We start from the raw sequence: 21,932 nt of genomic DNA on the forward strand, positions 1-21,932 counted from the left end.
TTCTCGACGGTCTTGCGGAGATAGCGTGTTGTGATAGCGGCGTCTGAGCCTGTTTTTGTTCCTTATCAGAGCAAGGATTTCTGCAGGAAGTAGGTTGACTTGAGCTGGGGTAGAAGTAGAGCAAGCTGCGGATAAGCCAGCCTGTATTTTAGATTCAAGATTGTTGACTGCCGCGTCAATTTCTTCACGGGTGGAAATAGTCGGTACTGAGTCTATGATAGTGTTCATTTTATTCTTGAATTTTGCAAAGTTTGTGTGGGAATGGCTGGGAATGAGCTCAGGCTCCTCCCCTAAACTTAAGAGTACTGGATTGTGATCTGAGCTTAGCTCGTCAATCACTTGAAGTCGGAAATGATGAGAAATATTGTTAAAAATAGCAATATCTAAAACATCAGGTCTGCCGATCGCTCCGTAGTGTGTTGGCTCAATCGGGCCTGCAATAACGATATTTCTCTTCAAGGAAAAGTTATAGAGGATCATTCCGTTGTTATTAAAGCTTTTGCTGTTCCATAAAGGATGCTTGGAATTGAGGTCTCCAGCTACAATTACTGCTTCATTTGTATCTAGTAGCTGAGAGAGATCAGAGGGGAGTAGAGGTTTGCCAGGGGGGTTGTATACAGAAAAAATCTTTAAGCTGCCTGCATTGTTGGTAAGAATTTCTATGCCCGTCTCCTCGAGGTTAGATGTAGTAATCTTCTTAGTCTCATTATAGCGAATGTTTCTTCTGACAAAGATGGCAGTGCCTCCACCTCTGGCATTAAGTCTGTCATTTCTAAGTATCGAGTAGTTTCTGAGTTTGAGATTATCGCAGGGACGTAGGTGTGTTTCGTTAATGAGGAGAATATCAATTTGTAAATGATCTGTAAGCTCCTGTAATTCCAAAATTTTGCTGTTGAGACCGTTTGCGTTCCAGAATATTATCTGCATAGAATTTGATGTTAAAGCCGGATTAGTCATTAATCATGGAGAAGATGACTTGAGTATTCCGAAGGAATTTGTTGGTGTCGGCCTGGCTTGGATTTGTTTTGCTGAAGGCCATTAGCATCTCCCCAAGTGAGGCAGCGAGTATTGCTGAAGAATTTGGACTGCTAGTTGTAGGGAGTACCTTAGTGTTACTCGAGGAAACCACAGAAGCATAGGATTTGTCTGGTGTAACTTTCCGCCCTTGGCATTCAGGCACGGATCTCACAATATTTTTCTGAGTGGGCTGGGTTAATTCCTGTCTAGGCTTTTGAAGGTTGGATGGGTGGAGAGTGCAACCCCTGTAGTTTGCAGGGTGTGGGCCACTGCAGTTCGCACATTTAGCAGGTGTGGTCTTTGGCTTGACGCAAGTGTGCGAGGGATGGTTGCCACCGCACTTCACACATTTGTAGTCTGCTCTGCATAGCATTTGCGCATGCCCAAATTTTTGGCAGCGATGGCATTGACCAGCCGATGCCTTTCTTCGTAGTGGTTCGGTCTTGATGACCAAGTTGCAGACTATTTTAAGATCGTAAATTTCCCTCTGGTCTTTACTGATCTCTACTAAGACCAGAGGCATGGGACGCTTGTCTGCGCGATACATTCGCGAAATCTTGACTGGCTCCAAGCCTTGTAATCTGAGGTCAGTAGCTATTTCGTCTGTTGTTATGTCTTCTACCAAACCTCTGATCACTACCTTGAGGTTCTTTTCACTCTTAAGTTGGTAAGTATGGTATGGGAATTTATGATCGTCCATAAGTCTGGTTAACTGGCGGTAGTCCGTTGTTCCTTCAGGCTGTATACGTACTCCGTCATCTGTGTTTTTGGCTGACGAGAACTTGATGTTGCTTTTCTTCATCGTCTCTGCAAGCAACGACCACTTTTCTTTAGATCGCAGTACTACTGGTGGGATCCTCTCTTTGGGCTGTATTGGTATAGTTGTCTCAGTGCTTGCACTAGATTGTGCTGATGTGTCCATTTGAGAGACAATTTCTTGTTCTGCAGCAAGAGACTCTTTCTTCCTCTTCTTTCTGCTGACTTCTTGGTAATCATTATCGTCTGTGTCAGCTGTAGCGGAGGAATTGACGCTGTCATGTGTAGGGCGAGGAGAAAGTTCGGAGGTTCGAGGGTCTTCATTCTCGACCTCCATAATCTGGTGAATTTCTACCTTTCCTGGCCATTTTGTGTGCAAGATGTTGCCAATTTGCCGAAAGATAGCGAGAAGTTCTTTGAAGGAGAGATCTTCATATGGTGAATCCATAATGTAGACTTGAAGTGGGGGAAAGAACCTGCCTTGTCCCTTCAACCACCGAGTGTTGTACTGGGCGGGGAACAGAAGAGAACCTGGAAAATATTTTTGAAGTTGAAAGGAAAAAGTCTTACCTGCTCTGATGTTCGAGCACGCTGGTGGCGCATCAAATAATCACTATTTAATTTCAGTGTTGAAATAACTCTGAATTAAACATTAAAAACAATTAAAAACAAAACTTAACTTCACGCTGTACTACTACAAGGAGCGCTGATAAACACGTCTGAACTCACTGAAAAACAACAACAACTCAAGATCAAGATCGGAATCACTCAAAATCTCCAATCTGGAGATACTAGGCAGAAGCATTAGCAGGTCATCTCTACCTATAGGAGTTGCCAAATGGTGTGCCACCCTTTTTTAATAAATTACTCTGGATTTAGAGAAAGATGTTGAAAGTTTATTTTTCACTTGGTTAGAGTATAATAAATTTAGTTTAATCCTTTATCCAAGTGTGAGCAAACAAAGTTTGCGCCTGAAAGTATCTTCAGAACTGGGGTAAGGTGGTACAACACCATGGCACTCCTTGCAAAGGTAGAGCAAGCTACCAACACTCCTATCCTACCACCTTACCCCAGTCCTGAAGATACTTTCAGGTGCAAACTTTGTTTGCCTCACACTTGGATAAAGGATTAAACTAAATTTATTATACTCTAACCAAGTGAAAAATAAACTTTCAACATCTTTCTCTAAATCCTCTGGATTTAGAGAAAGATGTTGAAAGTTTATTTTTCACTTGGTAATTTATTAAAAAAGGGTGGCACACCATTTGGCAACTCCTATAGGTAGAGATGACCTGCTAATGCTTCTGCTTGGTATCTCCACTTAGGCCTGGCTCCCACTGAAGAGACCTCAATAAAGGTCGAAACTAGTCTGGGTTGTGGCCCTTCCCTTAATGCATAACATTAGACATATCTGCAAGGAGATGTGTTTTGCATTATGGGAAATACTGAGATAGGAGTGTTGGTAGCTTGCTCCACCTTTGCAAGGAGTGCCCTGATGTTGTACCACCTTATCCTAGTCCTGAAGATACTTTCAGGCGCAAACTTTGTTTGCTCACACTTGGATAAAGGATTAAATGAAGTTTATTATACTCTAACCAAGTGAAAAATAAACTTTCAACGTTTAAAAGTGATTTCTTAATGCTTAAAACTATGTCAAGGGAATTAAATGACTAAGAAGTGAGGAGGTTCATAATTACTTGGATTGCATCGGGAGTGTAAGAGAAACATTTGTCATCATCGTCATCATCATGCATGTCAAGGATTTAGGCCTAGCATGGCCTGTTCCGACCTTAGAAGTCATCGTTTAAGAGGACGTCCTGTTTTCTTTTTCCTAATGGCTTGTACTTTAAGGTTTCTTTTGGTAATCTTTCTGTTTTCATTCTTTGAACGTGTTCCATCCATTTATGTTTATATTTTTTAATTTTTTCTATTACTGGTTCTTGGTTTAATTCTTTCATAATTTCTTCGTTTCTTTTGTGATCAAATAGGGTATACTTTGCAGTTTTTCTCATAAACTTCATTTCTGCTGTTATTTGTTTGTCTTTTTGTTTTATTGTCCAGATTTCGCTTCCATACATCAAGACTGGTTGGGCTAATGTATTGTATACTTTTAGTCTGGTTTGTTTTTGAACTAGGTTTGGTTTAAATATAGAGTTAATTACACCTGTTATTTTTAAATATTTTGCAATTTTTATGTTTATATCTTTTTCATTTTCATATGTGATCATACATCCTAGGTAGTTATATGAATTCACCTGTTCTAAGATCTTGTTATCTATTACTATTTTAGTTCTTGCTGGATCTTGTCCTTTAAAAACCATAGTTTTTGATTTTTCTGTTGATATTATCATACCATAATCTTTGGCTATCTCATTTAGATCTAAAATGGCTTTCTGTAAGTTATCTTCAGAATTTGTAATTATTATTTGGTCATCGGCAAAAAGGAGGGTGATTAAGTTCACTGTAGGAGAAAGTTTAATTCCTTGATGTATATTTTTACTCCATTTTATTATTATTTCATTTAAGTAAATATTAAAAAGAGTTGCTGAGAGGGGACATCCCTGTCAGATCCCTTGGTTTATCTCTCTCGTATATGATAACACGTGATTTAATCTCATTTGTATTTGATTATTTTCATATATACTTGTGATTGCTTTTAGGATATTATTTGGTATTTGTCTTTCTTTTAATATGTTAAATAATATGTTTCTTTTAACTTTGTCAAATGCTTTTTCAAAGTCAATAAGTGCAATATGTATTTCTAAATTGTATTCTCTTCTTTTCTCTATTATTAATTTTAATCAAAAGGCCGGGTCTATACATGATTGTCCTTTTCTAAATCCATTCTGTACTTCTGAAATAAAGTTTTCGGAATATTTCATTAGTTTGCTATTTAAAATTCTGCTATATATTTTGTAACATGAATTTAGTATACTGATACCTCTATAGTTTTTAGGGTCATCTTTTTAAAAGATAGGAATCACAATTGCTTTTTTCCATTCTATTGGGGGGATACCAGTTTAATAAATTTTATTTAAAAATAATAAGAGACTTTCTTTGAATCTTGTTCCTGCATATTTATATAGTTCTGAACTTAGCTTATCTTCTCCAGGTGATTTCCCATTTCTTGTTTCTTTCAGGCTGATTTCTAATTCTTCTTTAGTTATTTCCTTTTCATTTTCATTAATTGTTTGCCAGTTGGCTTTTTTAAAATATTTGTCTATCCACAATTCTGTGTAGTAATTTAGAAATTCTTCTAATTTCAATTCGGTGTTTAATTTTATGTTTTCTTTGGTATCTGCATTTAAGTGTTTCAAAATCTTATATACATTGGGTCTTATTTTATATAAATCATGTTCTAAATTACAGACAAATTTGCTCCATGATTCTCTGTCCTTTTCTGACTTCTCTTTTAGCTATGGCTCTTATTCTTTTATATTCTATTTCATCTTCTAATCTTTTACTGCTTAACCATTTGTGATAGGCTTCTGTTTTCTTTTTGATTATTTCTTTGATTGTATCATCCCAGATCTTCAGTTTTTTCTTTTTATTGAATTTTTTGGTCTTTCCTAAGCTTTCATTTGCTGCTGCATTTAGTATTGTTTTTATATTAAGCCATTCTATTTCTATATCTTCATTTTGTTTTATTTTATCTAGATATTGGTTAATTCTTTGTTCATATAGCCATTGTACATTTGTGTCATTCAGTAGTCTAGTTTTATAAACAAATGTTTCAAATTTTCTTTCTGTTCTTGTTACTTGTAGCCATTTAGGTGGTAATTTTATTTTAACAAGGAAGTGGTCACTGCTTATTTCATATCCTCTGTGAACTTTAACATCTAGTGAAAGTTTTGATGTCTTTTCATTTAATATAAAATAATCTAATATTTTCCATCCTCTTGCTGCCCAAGTATATTTATTAGAAGGAATTGATTATTTTTATTTGTGAAAAATTTGTGATTATTGTTATTGCTAATAGCTATGACTTTGGACTTGTTTAGAATACAAGAGTATACAGAGAATTTAAAATAGGAAGTGAAATAATTTTGTTTCAAATAAGATAAAAATGATATCGTATTGAAAAGTAGAATGCATATGAAAGCTTTAAAAGGAATCATTCAGGCAGCTTTCAGAAATTACCTATAAATAAAAAAATAGATATAACTATTTATTATGAATAATTATGGATACACACTGTTAGAGAACTTACTTTAATTATGTTAGAATAAAATTCAGTGTTTCAATCTTTATATCAAAATCATCTTCATGAATGTGTATATGCACGTGCACACACACACACTGGATCAAAAGTACAGTGGTACCTATTACAATGACTGAGAATAACTTCCAGGTTGAAATGTCAAATTTTATTTTAAAGTAAGTTCCTATCATTATAGTGAATCACCCTGAAAGAAAGAAAGAACATAAATATTATTAGAGAGAAGTGAAAGAGTTTGAAAACAAGATCCAAACCTTAAAGGCTAAGTGGCAAAATCTAATGAAAAAAAACGTATTGAATTTGTCTATGAGGACAAAAAAAAAGGGCAGTCCCGAAAAGAAGGAATCATCAGAAAACTAGGCAAGTAACTCAATGTGCCATTGTACAGAATAGAGAAAAGTGTAAGAAAATTTTCTATAAAACTAAATAAAAGTCATGGGATGACTGCGAAAGAATAAAGAAAAGTATTGTAAAGGCATCATAATACCTTTACAATGTGGCAGCAAATTAGTAATGTTGGTTGGTAAGATAGCATGTGTAGATGTAAAAATGCGATTTACTTAAATGATACTGAGGAAATAATTAAAGAGATGAAAGCAGAGTAAAGATGAAGCAAGAGATTAAACATATAAGGAATGAGCTGAGGAGAATTATGGATATACATGGGAATGTGAGGAATAATGGGATGAAAGATATATCAAATGATTTGAGAGTGGCAATATATGAGAATTTGATGATAAGAGGTGTGTTGTGTGAAGTGTTTCATGCGGTCCATTTCCAGGAGGTAGAATGAACAGGGTGTTGAAGCATTGTATAAGAAGAGTTTCTTCTTATACAATGCTTCAACACCCTGTTCATTCGAACAGGGTGTTGAAGCATTGTATAAGAGTTGGAGAGATGAGAGAAAAAGAGTTGGTAGTTTGCACCAATGATTTGATTGGTAACAAGAGGAATGTGTGGAGAGATGTCATGAGGCTGTTAAGGATAGTGAAAAATAACAGTGTTGTAGGTAAGGTATTCAGCGTGTTGCCCAGGTATGATAAAGATGAGTTGAGAAGGCGAGCAAAGATTATGAATGGTGTGTTAGCAAAGTTGTGTGAGGAGAAAGTTCATTTTGTGTATATGCGGGGATGAATTTGAGGGGCAGACAGAGCTGTATAAAAGAGATGGGCTTCATTTGAATGGATTTGGTGCAAGTTAGTTGGAAAAACTGTTGCTGCAAAAGAAAATGACCTGAGACTTGTAAGACCTGATGAATCAAGAGGTGTGTAAGAGCAGAAGAGTAAGCTAAGTAGGCAAGTTTGTGAATGGAGATAAAAATATCATGAGTGAAGAGAATGAGAGAGAAGGAACACAGGGAAACGTGGTAGGTCAGGGATGGGGAGACACTGCATGAGAAGTGTAGATGATTGTTTCAGGAGTAGATGTGTGAGTGTGCAAGAAAGGATTAAGATGGTCAAGGGATAACATTTAGGTCTAGGGAGGAGTGTAATATCAATGATGAAATAGGAATGGACTCTCGTCACTCAGAAGTGGGATCAGAGTGGAACTTGTTATAGAAACAGAAGAAATGAGCTAGTATGTTTACAAATGCTAGAAGTATTCAACAATGGGGAATAAATTGTAGCATTGATAGAGTTCATTCACTCAAAACTTGTTGGTATAAGTGAGTCTTTGAACGATGGGTCTTTGGAACTCCATGGAGGTGCCTGTACAATAATAATGATAATGCATTTATAAACTGCACACCATTCCAACTTCACAATCTCCTGATTGATTCATTAGCAATCATGACCCTTCTCTGTTCTATCTTATCATACCAAAGTAGCAGCCTCACAATCTTTACTTTTTTCCTCTTCATTTTTGCTTCCTTCAACTTTTTCATATCCTCTCTGATTGTGATGATTGTAGAATAATAGATTGTGAATGAATTTTATTTATTTATTTATTTATCCTTATGGCAAAAGCAGCTACAGGTCAATGTCCTGTAGCTGCTTTTGCCAGTCCAATCCAGGATCAGAAAGCCAATCCATGATCTCATCTGTCACTTTGTGGATGTCCTGGAGAACACCATGAAATCGGTGCCTTGGGCAATCATTCATAATATGAGTAATCGTCTGAGCCACAGGGGAACAGTCACGATAAAGGTGGTCTGATAGTCTCCATTTATGCAGTATGTAGCCACATCTGCCCTGGTTTCTGATCCTGTTGATAGATGACCAAATCTTCCTAGGAAGGGCAAAACCAAGCTGAGGAGCACAGGGGATCTTCAACCAGGAAACCATTTGTTGGAAGATTGTTGGACCAGTGTTCTCTCCACATGTCAGGTGTTGATGATAAGGCAGCTGAAATAGAGTTCGTCCATGAACCAGAAAGGATTTCATGATTTTAGGCAAATACCAGGTGGATTTATGAGAGTCTGTTGCAGGGGCAGGAGCTGGTTGCTCATTACTTTATTAAATACTTTAATTGAGGCTTGTCTTCTCCATATATTTGGAACAATGTTAGATAGGACAGGCAGCCAGGGGAGAGGGGGTGCTTCTCAGTGTCCCACTAATTGTGCACATGGTAGATTTTAGCTGGGTATCTATAATGTTAGTGTGCGCACTTCTTTCTCAGACAGGGGCACAGTATTCTTTTGCAGAGGGCTAGTGCAAATGACCTTAAGTCACCAGCACCACAACTGCAGGTTGTTCCAGCAAGCCATGAGATGATTATATTTCTCGTTTTAACTTTCTTGGACATGCTGGTGATGTGCCTTTTATAGGTTAAGCTTCTGTCCAGGTATTTTGGGTGAGGCTCATGTTCTACCATTTTGTCACAGAAAGAGAGGTTGAGGTGTCGATTTGCCTCTGCATTGTTCAGGTGGAATGCTGTGGACACAATTTTTGTTGGATTTGGCTTCAGGTACCATTGCTTGAAGTACACCTCTAGGATGTTTAGGTCTGTGTTCAAGGTTGTTTCCAGGTTGGCAAAGGAGGTAGACTGGCATAGGATAGTGAGATCATCGACGTATACATATTTACTTGAGCTGGTATATGGTAGATGTAGATCTTAAATAGTAAGGAGGATAACACAGAACCCTGTAGAAGATCGTTGTGGAGGAATCTGGGCCTGCTCTTTTTTTCACCAATATGGACCCAAATCTTTCTGTTGGAGAGCATGGATTCAAAAAGCTGGAAAGTTGTTTTGCCTCTTATGGTATTGCTTAGCTTTAGGAGGAGGCCCCTGATCCAGACTGTGTCATAAGCTGATGTTAGGTCGATGAAAGGTGATTCCAGACTTAAGTTTCTTCTGGAAGCCTACTTCAATCTGTGTTCTCAGGGCCAGTATTGGTCACAGCAACTTCTTCCCGGCCTGAAGCCAGCTTGTTCAGTTAGGAGTGCTCTTTTAATGAATGGTGAAATTCTTTTATGGAAAATTTTCAAAAAGCTGAAAGGTGGAGCAAAGCAAGGAGTTAGGGCATAGATTTTTGACATTATTTGGATCTTTTCCTGGTTTGGGCACAGCAATTATTTTGGCTTCCCACCAGAGTTTTGGTAGTTTTCCAGTTATTCTAATATTTGAGAAAAGGGCGGCCAGCCAGGTTTGACCTCGTTGGTTGAGATGTTTTAGAAACTCGAGGAGGATACCATCCACTCCTGCTGTCTTGCCATTCGTGGTGAGTTTTAAAGCTTCCTGCACCTCTTCAAGAGAAACTGGCTGTACAAATTCAGGAAGCTCAGAGGCCATTTTCAGATTTTTTCTGATGGAAGATTGCACAGTATTTGCTTTTCAAATATATTCCGGTTGAATCTGCGAAGGTTCCATCTAGCGATTGGTGTTCCACTGATGATTGGAATTGATGTACCTGTCTTTATTAGTGTAGGACAATGCTGGCTGTTAGGGAATCTGTTGAGGATGGTTCTGGTTGTTGGCAGAGGGTGATCTTTAGAGGCTATGCACATATTGGAGGTGCAGGTTCTGTTCCATCTGGCTGAGTGAAGAGTGCCTTCTTGCTTGGTGTCGTAGATCAAATACAGGTTATATGTATCCATTCAGTTAACTAGATCCTGGTTGTTGGAGGGATAGCTCCCACATGGTGTGATGAGAGGAAGTCACCAACATAGATAGCAGGGTGAGGTGGTGGCTGGTCCAGCTGGTCCGGACAGGATTGCGATGATGGTTTGTAGACATTGTAGATGGTGGTATTTTGAATTTTAATACCTATGGAGTATTCTGCTTCAGGCACAAATTGGGTTATGTCTTTGAGACCAGGCCAGATGTAGGTTGCTAGGCCATGCGTGGAATGGCAGTTATAAGACACAGGAATTAGGCCTGGGATCCTTAGTCTATTGAGAATGTAAAGCGCATGGGTTTCCTGGGGAGCCAGGACATAAATCATTTTGTCTTTGGCTATTTTTCCTATGACTTCAGCTTTGGATTTAGATAGTCCTTCTGTGTTTAAGGAACAAATCTGGAGAGAGTGCTGTTTAGGGGACTGTAACTTATTTTTCGAAGCTTGCCCTCCTCCCAAACAAGCAATGCAATCCTTGTTATTCCAGATGACAATCAAGCTGGCATGGAGTTTTTTGAGTTGTGTTTTTATCATTGTTGCTGCAATGATATATGTATTTATGTACAATAAAATAAGAAAAACTTTATAATTTCAATGCATTCAAGGCTTTCATAGTAGAAAAATATTTTCATTAAATTTCTGCATATTATAAAATGTATTGCTGAATCAAAGAATGAATGAATTCCCAGATATCCTGAACAAAAATAATTAAAGCCTGTACAGTAACTTGCAGAAAGAAAAATTATTGGGATTATCCCATTCAATACTGTTATAGTACCACACACCACAAGGCAGTGATAGTAATGGAAGAAAAGAAAATCCACATTTGTAATTTTAGTTACTTACAGGAAAGTTCACATATCTACAATATATTTGAAGGGCTGTTTGTCTAAAATTAAAGATAGTATGCTAGTATTATCATAACAGATGAATGTAAATCAGTAGTAAATGTTTCAGAATCTGTACTATCTTGGTCTCTGTTAATAAAAGGAATTATAATAATTTGAGATTGTGAAAACATAATAGAGCCAAGGAAAATTATCATACTGTTGGAAAAGTTTGACTGAAGAAATTCAAGATTTAGAGATAAAATTTCAAGATGTTTTCTAGAATGAAAAGCATCACAGACAACAAATGAATTTTTTTGTCATAATGGGATAAGGAAAGCTTGATCCAAAACATCTTAGAAGTTCAGATTTAATATTTGCTGACATAAACTATCATTATGCAAGAATGTCTTATAACTAATAGAATCATGCAGTTTGTTATTAATAAATAAGATGGTGTTTGTGCTAGTTGATAGCTGAGCATGTGTTAGGTCAGACTTTGATAATTATAAGTGAAAAGGAACTTTGTTCTAGTGTTGAGACTGCATATATTTATAAAAGGAATACAAAGGTGGTGTTTGGTGAGATTTAATTTAATCTGTTGGTATACTTCTGATGTTTTTTTGTTACTCTTATTTCTTGGAGCAATAATTGGCAGATGCATGAGAAGCTTAAGTATTACTTGTGCTCTCTCTCTCTCTCAGCAGTTGAACATGGTATAGTCTCAACAGAGACTATGCTATGGTGTGCTTGAGTTACTCCAAGCACATTCATTAGTTGATGTCATTGGTGTGAATCAGTGCTTTTTTTCTGGCGTAACGCACCGGAACGGCGTTCCGGCACCTATTTTTTTTTTTACAGTTTTTTCAATTTTTCAAAAGTGATTTTTGAAATAATGTTCGTGGTACATAACACATGCGCATGAGTGTTACCAGGCGTCGCCTGGTAACACACATGCGCACGCCATTCTCATCTACGTTTGTGGCTGTATGGACATGTGATTGACAACATGCGAAAGATTTTCGGTAAAACACTTATTTATCTAAAAAATATCTTTATTGAATTGACGTAAATTTAACGTCATTATTTTCATATCCTTTTAGCATTTTTTTTTTTTTTACTTTTTAGTGTAAAAGTCTGACCCCAAGTTTGAAAATGAAAAAGATTTCCTATTACTTCTCAACCACCGGTCCCAATAATAAAAAGCCCAGAATAATAACAGACACGACATCAATAAATATGGAAATAATGGTGTCAGTTGATGTTTTCAAATCATCTCAAAGCTAATCTTGAGGAGCAAGGTCAAACTGAAAATGACTGGCCGAATTACTGGACATTAGATCAAAAAATGATTTTTGCTCGAAAAATGAATGGATGTATATTTGCATAAAGAAACTTGGCTGTATGCCTTGCAGAAAAGTTAGAACTCTTGGAATTGAAACAAAGATGGGAATGAAAATTTCCAAAGAATGGGCCAATAATGAGATTACATATTCTGGCAAGGATAGGAAGCTACAGATAAGCTCACTTCAAAAAAAAAATGTTCGATCACAGAGAATCTGCTGCACAGAAAGCAGCATTAAAAATTGTTTCTGAAGCCGAAAAAAAAGACCCTTGAAAAGGTTTTTTTAAAATCATTATCTCGTGAAAAAGAAATATCCGCAAAAATTTTTCGAACTGCATATAAAGTAGCAAAGGAAAACCAATCATTCCATAATTTTGAAAGGGAAATTGATCTGCAAAAACTGACCACCTCGTTGGACCACCTTTAAGACTTTTCGATCCTTCAAAGTATGATCTGTGGTTACTTAGAGGATGACATTCGGCCTTAGATATTAAGAGCAAAGAAAGGAGTCAAGACGATTTGTTCGACGAGAATTGGACAAAACTTTGGAAAACACTGAATTTCTCTTAAATTATATAATGTTTTTACATTACTTTTATATTTGGTCTTTGGTTGTATATTTTAATTTGTTTAATTTTACATTTGATCATGTCTAAAATAAAAAATACTGAAGATAAATTATATTTAATTTATTTATGCAACTTCGTGACAGCAACAGCTGCTTTATATTTCATTTAAATTAAGATTTGAATATCATTTTCTTTAATAAAAAGCTTAACAAGATGCGAGTTCCGGCACCTTTTTTCCTAGAAAAAAATCACTGGTGTGAAGTAAAACAAGTGATCAATCATGTTCAGTTTCTTCACTGCCAGTCTGTGGAATCTGCTATATCGAATTCGTGTTAAGTGAGGTTTTCCTCGCTTAACTCGAATTCGATACGTACGATAATCAGTTAGAGCAATTGAGTGAAATGAATACCATTCCTACTTTAAGCAAGTGATTAATCAGTTAATGCAATTTTTTTACATTAAGCGAAATTTTATATAGCCAATCTGCAGTGAGCAGTGGCACTTGTTAATGTAGCAGGCAGTGGCCAGTGACACTCAACAGTTGACTCAAAGCTATGCAAGAGCACGCTCAAACTCTGTTCTCTTGCTCACTTTTTCTTCATTATACTATAATTTAGATACCTAAAAGGCTCCATTATATTCAACCCCTGATATGGAACCCCTGGGTAATGAAGATGTGAGAAACTTGCTCGATTCCCATTCAGAACAGTTGAGCGAGAATGATCTCCTTCAGCTAGAAGAACAGCATGCATATGAAGAAGAAGATAAGGAGTCCAAACAAGAAAATGTTATAATTAAGAAGCTAACTGCAAAAGAACTTGATCTCATTGAGCATGATAATAAAATTTTGTTTGATGCTGATCCTGATATGGAACGAAGCTTTGAAGTCTGCTGAAATAAAGCAATTGCAATTGCATAATAAGATGAAAAAGCTGAGCACTATATAAACATCTTTACCTAATTTATTTGTGAAAAAGTAGCTCAATCAAATGTTTAGACATTAAATAAAAATTTAAGCAACAGATTTTTATTAACTTTGATTTTATCTTCTAATATAGCTTTTTTTTTTTAATTTATGTTAACTGATGGATGAATTATAATCATTCCTATTGGTTATTGTATTTGCTTAATGTGATTTCCCTTAGCATGCATTATTTGATGGATTAATGAATCGTGGTAAGATTTTCCTGTACCTTGAATAAAAAATAGGTCTCCACAAGATATGTCACAATCTCAAAGGATATTACTCACTATATAGAAGAGGGAATGCAGAAAAGAAAGATGCCAAACAACAGTGGCACTGCAGCCTCCCAGAAAACAGGGAAGATATCTGCAATTTAAAAGTGCTGTAGATGTTCTTCTAGTCTAGATGTTATTTCCTCCAGTACATGTAGAAGCCAACAATAGATGGTGCCAATTAGGACTTTAGTTCTTTGTGTTCCATTACAGTTTTAAACTGGTTTTACTTAATTCTTGCTGTGCATGTACGGTGACAAATTGCTTTTTATGCTCTGAAGATGCTGTGTGTAACATCAGCAAATAAATAAATATGAATTACTTTATTATTATTATTGTGTTGGTCTCAGACAAAAATAGCTTTTTTTTTTTTTTTTTTTTTTTTCTGCAGACAAATGCACATTGACAACTCATAAATTTTGATTTCCTTGATACTGATCATAATAATATAATAACAATAGGTGGACTACTGTATTACAGGCTCAGCTTTACTTTTCAACTTCTAAAATTTCTGTCATTGGAATGATAATTTTTCTTATGACATTCTCAAATGTAGGATCATTGAAATCTTCACAATTTTCAGGCAACTGATGCATTAAAGCAAGCAAAAACAATCCATCTGCAAAAGCAACTATTATATGATGCTCTTCAAGAATGTGTGACAAATTATGAAATACAACAGATGAAAAAAAACACTTCTAATGAGGTTAGTATTAGCTTATCACTTTTTTATTTTTAAATGACAAAATACTTTATTGACTAATATTTATTATTTAATCAGAAAATTAATTTATTAATTTTCCAACAAAAAAAATGCATAAAGGATAATGCCTTGTTAAAACCCTAGCTCGCAAATCAAAAAGATAGTTCATCAAATAATTCACTGCAAAAGGAATTCTGAAAAAAAAAATGTATCATCAAAAATTGTCCATAAACCATCAAATGAAGTTTTATCAGTATTTTTTTTTATATATTTCTGTAAAGCTCATCATTACTCAGAAGTGATAGAAGCACAATGAAGACATATTCTACCATGAATATTTTGCAGGATTGAGATACATAAATAAATATCTCAGTAGATATATTGAGATAATAGCCATATGTAGAATAAGCACAATACAACCTTCAATACTGAAAAAGCATGTTTCCGGCATAGATAGGACTTTTTACCAGATTACTATCTTAATGTCTTCATCCTGCTGTTTGTGATTGATTGCCAGCTTCTTCTCTGTCATTAATTGTGATTAGATGACTTCATATCATCTTTTCTTTCATTGTTGGAATATACTAGGAACCCTGTGCTTTTTCCCACACTTGTTCTTCTATACATCAGTGGTCTCTCTTTCCTCACAGCCTATCTATACTTTGATAGTAATACTCTCCATTCCTCTTCTTCATTCAAGAAACCTTATAGTACTTAAATGATTCAAGACGCAAGATCTTCCACATCCAATGTCTTAAACACTGATCTCACTTTTCTCAAATGGTGTGAAGATAATCTAGTAAATTATAATGCTATCAAAACACATCCTCTTACTTTGATAATGTTCTGATTTCCATTCAAGAACAGTTTTCTCTTCTTGACTTGACTTTTACATCTACTTTATCCTTTCTCCTCAGCCTCAAAAACACTTGGTATTCTTTTTCACCACTACTTCTCTACTACTCAACTCCTAACACTTCATAAAGTCCAAATCTAAGCAACCTGAAAATCTTGTCACATTTGGGATGGTGCACTCAAAATCTTCCTATGAATTCTTGATTGCATACAGAAGAAGGCAATCTACCTACAAGGGTGGTCTGAAAAGTTCTCAGCCTAACAATGAAAAAACGAATTTATAATTTCAAAATTATTTTTATTTTTCAACATAATCTCCCTTAAGACTAATACATTTATTCCAGCGATGCTCCAGCTCCATTATCCCATCCCTGTAGTGGTTTTCAGTAAGATCTGCAAAATATTCCTCTACAGCTGCAATCACCTCTTGATTCAAAGAAAAACGCTAACCAGCAAGGAAGAGTTTTAGTTTTGGGAAGAGATATAAGTCAGAGGGAGCCAAATCTAGGGAATAGGGTAGATGTTCCAACAATTCATAGTGCAGATCCCTTAATTTTCCCATTGCCAAAACACCTTTGTAAGCAGATGCGTTGTCCTGATGAAAGATGATTTTTTCCTTCTGCATAGGTCTTTTCTCACGAATTTTTTCGTCTAGCTTGGTTAAAAGATTGGAATAATATTCCCCAGTTATTGTTTTACCCTTTTCAAGATAATTAATAAACAAAATGCCTTTAGCATCCCAAAACACCAATGCCATGACCTTACCTGCTGATGGAACCAACTTTGTCTTCTTTGGTGCTGAACAACCGGCTTCTGTCCAGTGTTTTGACTGCCGTTTGGATTCTGGTGTGTAATGGTGAATCCACTTGTTAATGCTCTCCAAGCACTGTTCAGAGATTTTCATGCAAGTGCATTTTTGATCAGCTATGAGCAAGCATGACACCCATCTTGTGTAAAGCTTTTTCATTTGCAATTCTTCCTGCAAACTATATCCTACACATTCTTTTGAAATGCCTATAGGCTCAGCAATTTCATGCACTTTGACTCGCCGGTCATCAATACCATATCGTGAACTTGATCAATGATTTCTGGTGTTGTTACACTTTTTGAATGTCCTTCACGTGGATCATCTTCAAGGCTGGTACTGCCATATTTAAACTCAGCAGCCCATTTCTTAATTGTCAGAAACTAAGGAGAAGAGTGCCCATAAACTTTTATTAACTTTGAATGAATTTCTGTTGGCGTATAACCTTCTTTTACAAAGAATTTTATAACTGCACGGCACTCAATTTTATCCATTTCAAGGGATACAGATAACATTTTTGCTTCAGACAGATGTATAAAAACAAACTACTTGATAGAATGACTTTCAATTTCACATGGATGCTTATGACAGATGTACCAACATAGAAAAAAAAAACCTTGCTGATACTATTGCCATCTATAGTCGAGGCCGAAATCTTTTCAGACCACCCTCGTAATAGATAACCCCCTCTCTCTCTCATACACTGACTCCTTCCAGTTAGTTTGTCATAGATGCTCCATTTTTGCCTTAAATTCTTTTTTATGGTTACTTTCATGGGTGCTATCATTTCTTTGCTTTCCTCTTATCCATGTAAGAACATAAACAACCACTCATCAACATCCAAATGCATTTCAACTCCAAACTTATCAAGCCAGCTTTTCATTCTTTTGTTTTCAAATGACTACAATCCCCAGCTTTTCTATAAACGTGTTAATGGATTCTTTCTTTCTAACAATTTGTCCACACATGCACAGCACTGGGGGTGCTTAAGGGTCAAAGCTATATAACTGAGACGAGACCTCCACATCGCCTTCAAAGGAATGCAGAGAACCGACCAGGGCTTCTGACCTAATGTCCAATCCTCACCTTCTCGTGGTGCACCCTGTTAGGTATCTACCTGGATACTGAACGGACGAGGATGGGCTGGCAGTTTGAGATTTAGCTGACCAAATTGTATTCTTATTGGCTTAAACCAAAATACAAAATGATGGTATAACATGACAAAATTTCATGCTGACTGGGGCATCGCCCAGTTAAACAAGGCCACCGTTGTTTTCGCCAGGGAACCAGGGTGAACAGCAAAAAGTCAGCTACTGGAACAAATCTGAAAACACGCCCCCAACTCCACATCACCAGAGTTAAAGATTGGTACTATCTTTGCCATTCAGGTACTAAGAAGCCTGAATGGCAAAGAAATGGAGCTAGCTGAGGAATTAGATAAGGACCAGATCGACATAATAGAGGTGACTGAAACAAAAAAGACAAAAACTGGAGAAATCTTTCTGAGCAATAAATACAAAATGTTATATTCAGGCAATGACAATCAAGGAAAAGAAGGAGTTGCCATAGTATTCAACACAAAATATGAGACTAATCTTCTTGAATAGCAGACAGTGTCAAGTAGAGTGATGTGGAATAATATGAGAATGGGAACTGGACAATGAGAAGACTTGTGCCTATGGTCCCACAGAAGGTTCTACTAAGGTAGAAGTGGAAGAATTTTTTAAGGCTTTAGAGAAAGTAACTGACATAATGAAAAAGGAAAAGTTGGTCCTTGTTGGGGATCTAAATAGCAGAATAGGAAATGCTTGTCAGACACACAAAAATATTTTGGGAAACTTTGGAGAAAAGAGCAAAGCTAATAATAATGGCAAATACCTGTTGGATTTCTGCTTAAGACATGGACTGGTTATTACTAACAAAGGGAGCTAGCTGAGGAATTAGATAAGGACCAGGTCGACATAATAGGGGTGACTGAAACAAAAAAGACAAAAACTGGTGAGATCTTTCTGGTCAATAAATACAAAATGTTATATTCAGGCAATGACAATCAAGGAAAAGAAGGGGTAGCCATAGTATTCAACACAAAAGACAAGGTTAATCTTCTTGAATGGCAGGCAGTGTCAAGTAGAGTGATGTGGGAAAATATGAGAATGGGGAACCTTTCCTTCTAATATTGGAGTTTTGACATTTAACAGACTGATTTGGAGGAAAATTGTAGATAGGGTGTTAGTAATGATGTAAATTTTTCATGTAGTACTATCATATCCTGTACACCCCTTGGGGGTATATATCAGGAATTTGATGATGATGATACACAGTACTGTTGTGTTATAGGCTTGCAACTTCTTGTATATGAGTGTGATATATTAAAAAGCTTCAACTTAAATTGGGTCTGTTTGCAGTAGAGCTTAGGAAGCAGCCATGTATAAACTGATATTTCATCAGCATGATTTGAAAATGTTCTGAAGTATTACAGATGCTTCACTTGGTAAGCATAGGCAGTGGTGACAGTAACTTTTGGTGATAAACATGATCTTAGCACCTACAACATCTCAAGTTTTTATCTTCATATTATATGCAAATTGGTCCAAGAACACATGCAATTTACACATAATTTGCTCATCTCATAACCTTTATTGCTTTAGTATAAATAAATAACTTTTTGGTTATGAAAAGATGTTATTAGCCAGCATAAAATAATGATCATTTGAATGAAAGCAAATATAGCAACAATGATTGAAAACTGAATTGCAAGTTAGAATTCCTTTTTTCTTTTTCTTGAAAAAAGAGGAAAAAAAATGCTAATTTATCTTCTATGTTCACAGTGTTTAGATAGTGGTGGCGGTGGCTGTCTGCCATACTGTCTGCTCTAGATGCTTATGAAAATCATTGATAGCCTTATGCCAGATGCCTAAGTGTGGAGATTGGTACTCTATCAGTTTTCAAAAATTTAGGACTAAACAGCCTTGTCTGTTCTCCAAAGGGAATAGACAAGTAGTTTTTAATATTTAATTTTTGTAACTCTCTTTCTGTGAACTATTTTATTTAATCCATATTGATGTATGGAATCTCATATTAATGATAGCTTTGCTAACCTTTGTACTTTAGAATATTGTGCAGAAATTTATTTAGGAAATAAGGAAAATGCAAAAATTTAGAAAGTACTTTAACTTATGAATGAATGGAAAAAATATTATTTAAATTCTTACTGTAGAGGACTCGTAGGGTACACAGAAATAATTTGTTATAGTGAAAATTCTTTAAATAGCTTATTCCGCTTATTCCTATAGGGACTTCATTTGAAAATTTGTTATGGTGAATGAGTTTGTGACACTGATGTTTGCTAATTGAGAGTCAACTGTATGTTGTATGCCAGAAAAGTTGTTCACTGTATTGGCAAGCGCCATTCTCTAGCTCCTGTTACTAGGAACACATTATACATCATAAAGATCTTATGGACTCTATACCATGTTTGATTAATAATAACATTGAAAGCATCTTCCTTGGTGACTTCATTGTACATGATTCATAGTGGCTTCTTTTTTCTCAAACTAAAAATCAGGCTAGAAGAGATGCTTAATGTTAGTAATGATCTAGTACATATGCATCTTTCCACTCTCCTAATCCAAACACCTACTCTGATTGAATAACTGAAATAATTATTGCTAGAATGAGGGCCTTTTTCCTTCGCTCTGCACAAAACCTCTGACCTCTATTCAAGCTCATTCTCCAACAAATGTGGCTAAGTATATCTCAAATAGTTCAAGTTAAAACTCCAGCTTCTCATTCAACCTACAACTTGCAACATCTGCAGAAGAAACTGTCAAGAGACTTCTTGCTTTAAACTTCAGCTAATGTTTCCAACTTTGATGCAGCTCAAATGTAGAAAACTGGCCTCCTGTTCAAATGTCAGTCATGCTTCCTAGTCCCTTGCTATGGTCACTGGATGCAGTTTCTACCCTTCTATCTCTTTTGCATCCATATGGAACCATGATAACACCAAAGATATGGCTAAACCTCTTGATATCAATCTTCTCTTTCAACTCTTGTATAGGCAACAGAGGAAAATCACTTTCCAAAATCACCATAAACAGCTCACCTTTTGCTTCTTTTGATTTGTTAATGAGATCAAAAGCCAGAAAGACAGTGGAAAAAATCTCATTAGTTTGAATACCAATCCTGGTCTAGATAGTATCCTCTCAGTTGTGCTCAGAATTTGCACTTAAATTAGTATCCATCCTGTATTACCTATTTCAAGTTCTCATGCATGTCTGATATTTATTTATCAACATGGAATCAAGCCTCTATATCTTGCCCTAAAAAATGGACATAAATGAAATCAAATTATTGTCCTCACCTTGGTTCTCTCAAAAACATGGAGAAATTCATTAATAACCAAACTTCTTCAATGCTTGCAGGTTCATTAGTTAATTTGTGATCAATAATATAGATAAAGAGATGGAGAGATCAGGTCCTTTCTGGTCACTCACTGCATGCCATAGTGAATGTTTCTCCCCTCCCCCCCCACTTCAGATTTCTTTCTAATTGCTAATTACCCATAGAGGCAAAAACATCCTTCCTCTTACACATATGACCTCTTACTGAGGTCATTCTGATAATATCCTCAGTCAGAATTACATTTTACTTCTCAGGGTAAAATGTAATTCATTCTTGACACAAAAATGACATCTCTAGTTTCCTCAACCTCCAAAAACCTTGGTGTGCCCTCTTTCCACCTATACAATTCTAACACTATATATATATATATAAATCCTAAATTTTCCCAACTTTAAATACTGTTCTTACAGTGCCTGTTTTATCCGAGGAAAGTATGCTTAAGTGATAAGCCCCCCCCCCTTCCTTTGCAGGTTACTTCCAATCATTTTATCACAACTCCCCCCCTCCCTTCATTATGCTTTTTTTTTTCCTGCAGATACTTTCATGGGTCCTGGTCCACTAAACTGACCACCACCACCACCATTCTTCTACTTCAAGTATTTAAAACGTGAGCTGCTGCTCATCAATATTAATACGCGCTTCAGACTTATCAAAGTAACTTCTCATCCTCCTCTTTCATTCCATCTTCCTCAGATCCCCCATAGCTCATTTAGTGCTGACAGTGACTGTTGATTAGAAAAACACCTTTGATTTCCATCTAGGATGCTAATAACCTTTATAAGATTTTTTTTAAAAAAATGAAGTTAGTTTCATGTGTAAACAGCAGGATTTTCCCTCTTGGAAATCTTTGTATTTTGTTCCACAAAAGTATTCAAATAGGCCCAAAAAACACATGCAATTTATAGACAAATGGTAGTCTCATAACTTAAATTTCTTTAGCTGTAATTCCAAAACAACAACCACTGAACATCTTTTCCCATATACTTTTTGTTCCAATTATTGCATCTTGAACTGTTCAAGAAAAACACAGCAGCCATAAAATACCTATTAGTGATCCCTTCTTTCTTCCTGATCACTTGACCATGCTTGGCACTCTTGGGTTATAAAATTTGTGATCTCTCATGTGGAATTTGTATATCATC

General features: G+C 36.0%; 1 protein-coding gene across 4 annotated transcripts in view; it reads left to right on the plus strand.

The window, feature by feature from the left end:
• The window catches only part of LOC150097019 (HAUS augmin-like complex subunit 4), a 109,774-nt gene that overhangs the window by 46,321 nt on the left and 41,521 nt on the right, over positions 1 to 21,932 (plus strand). For all 4 annotated transcript variants that reach the window (XM_090408503.1, XM_090408501.1, XM_090408502.1 and 1 more), the window contains exon 3: positions 14,610 to 14,732. In XM_090408503.1, the coding sequence (XP_090264629.1) occupies positions 14,610 to 14,732 (123 nt within the window). The remainder of the gene's footprint in view (positions 1 to 14,609; positions 14,733 to 21,932) is intronic.

This window comes from Typopeltis vanoorti, chromosome 18 (assembly GCF_054136105.1).
Source record: "Typopeltis vanoorti isolate ZY-2024b chromosome 18, IOZ_Tvanoo_1.0, whole genome shotgun sequence".
NCBI classification, from domain to species: domain Eukaryota; kingdom Metazoa; phylum Arthropoda; class Arachnida; order Uropygi; family Thelyphonidae; genus Typopeltis; species Typopeltis vanoorti.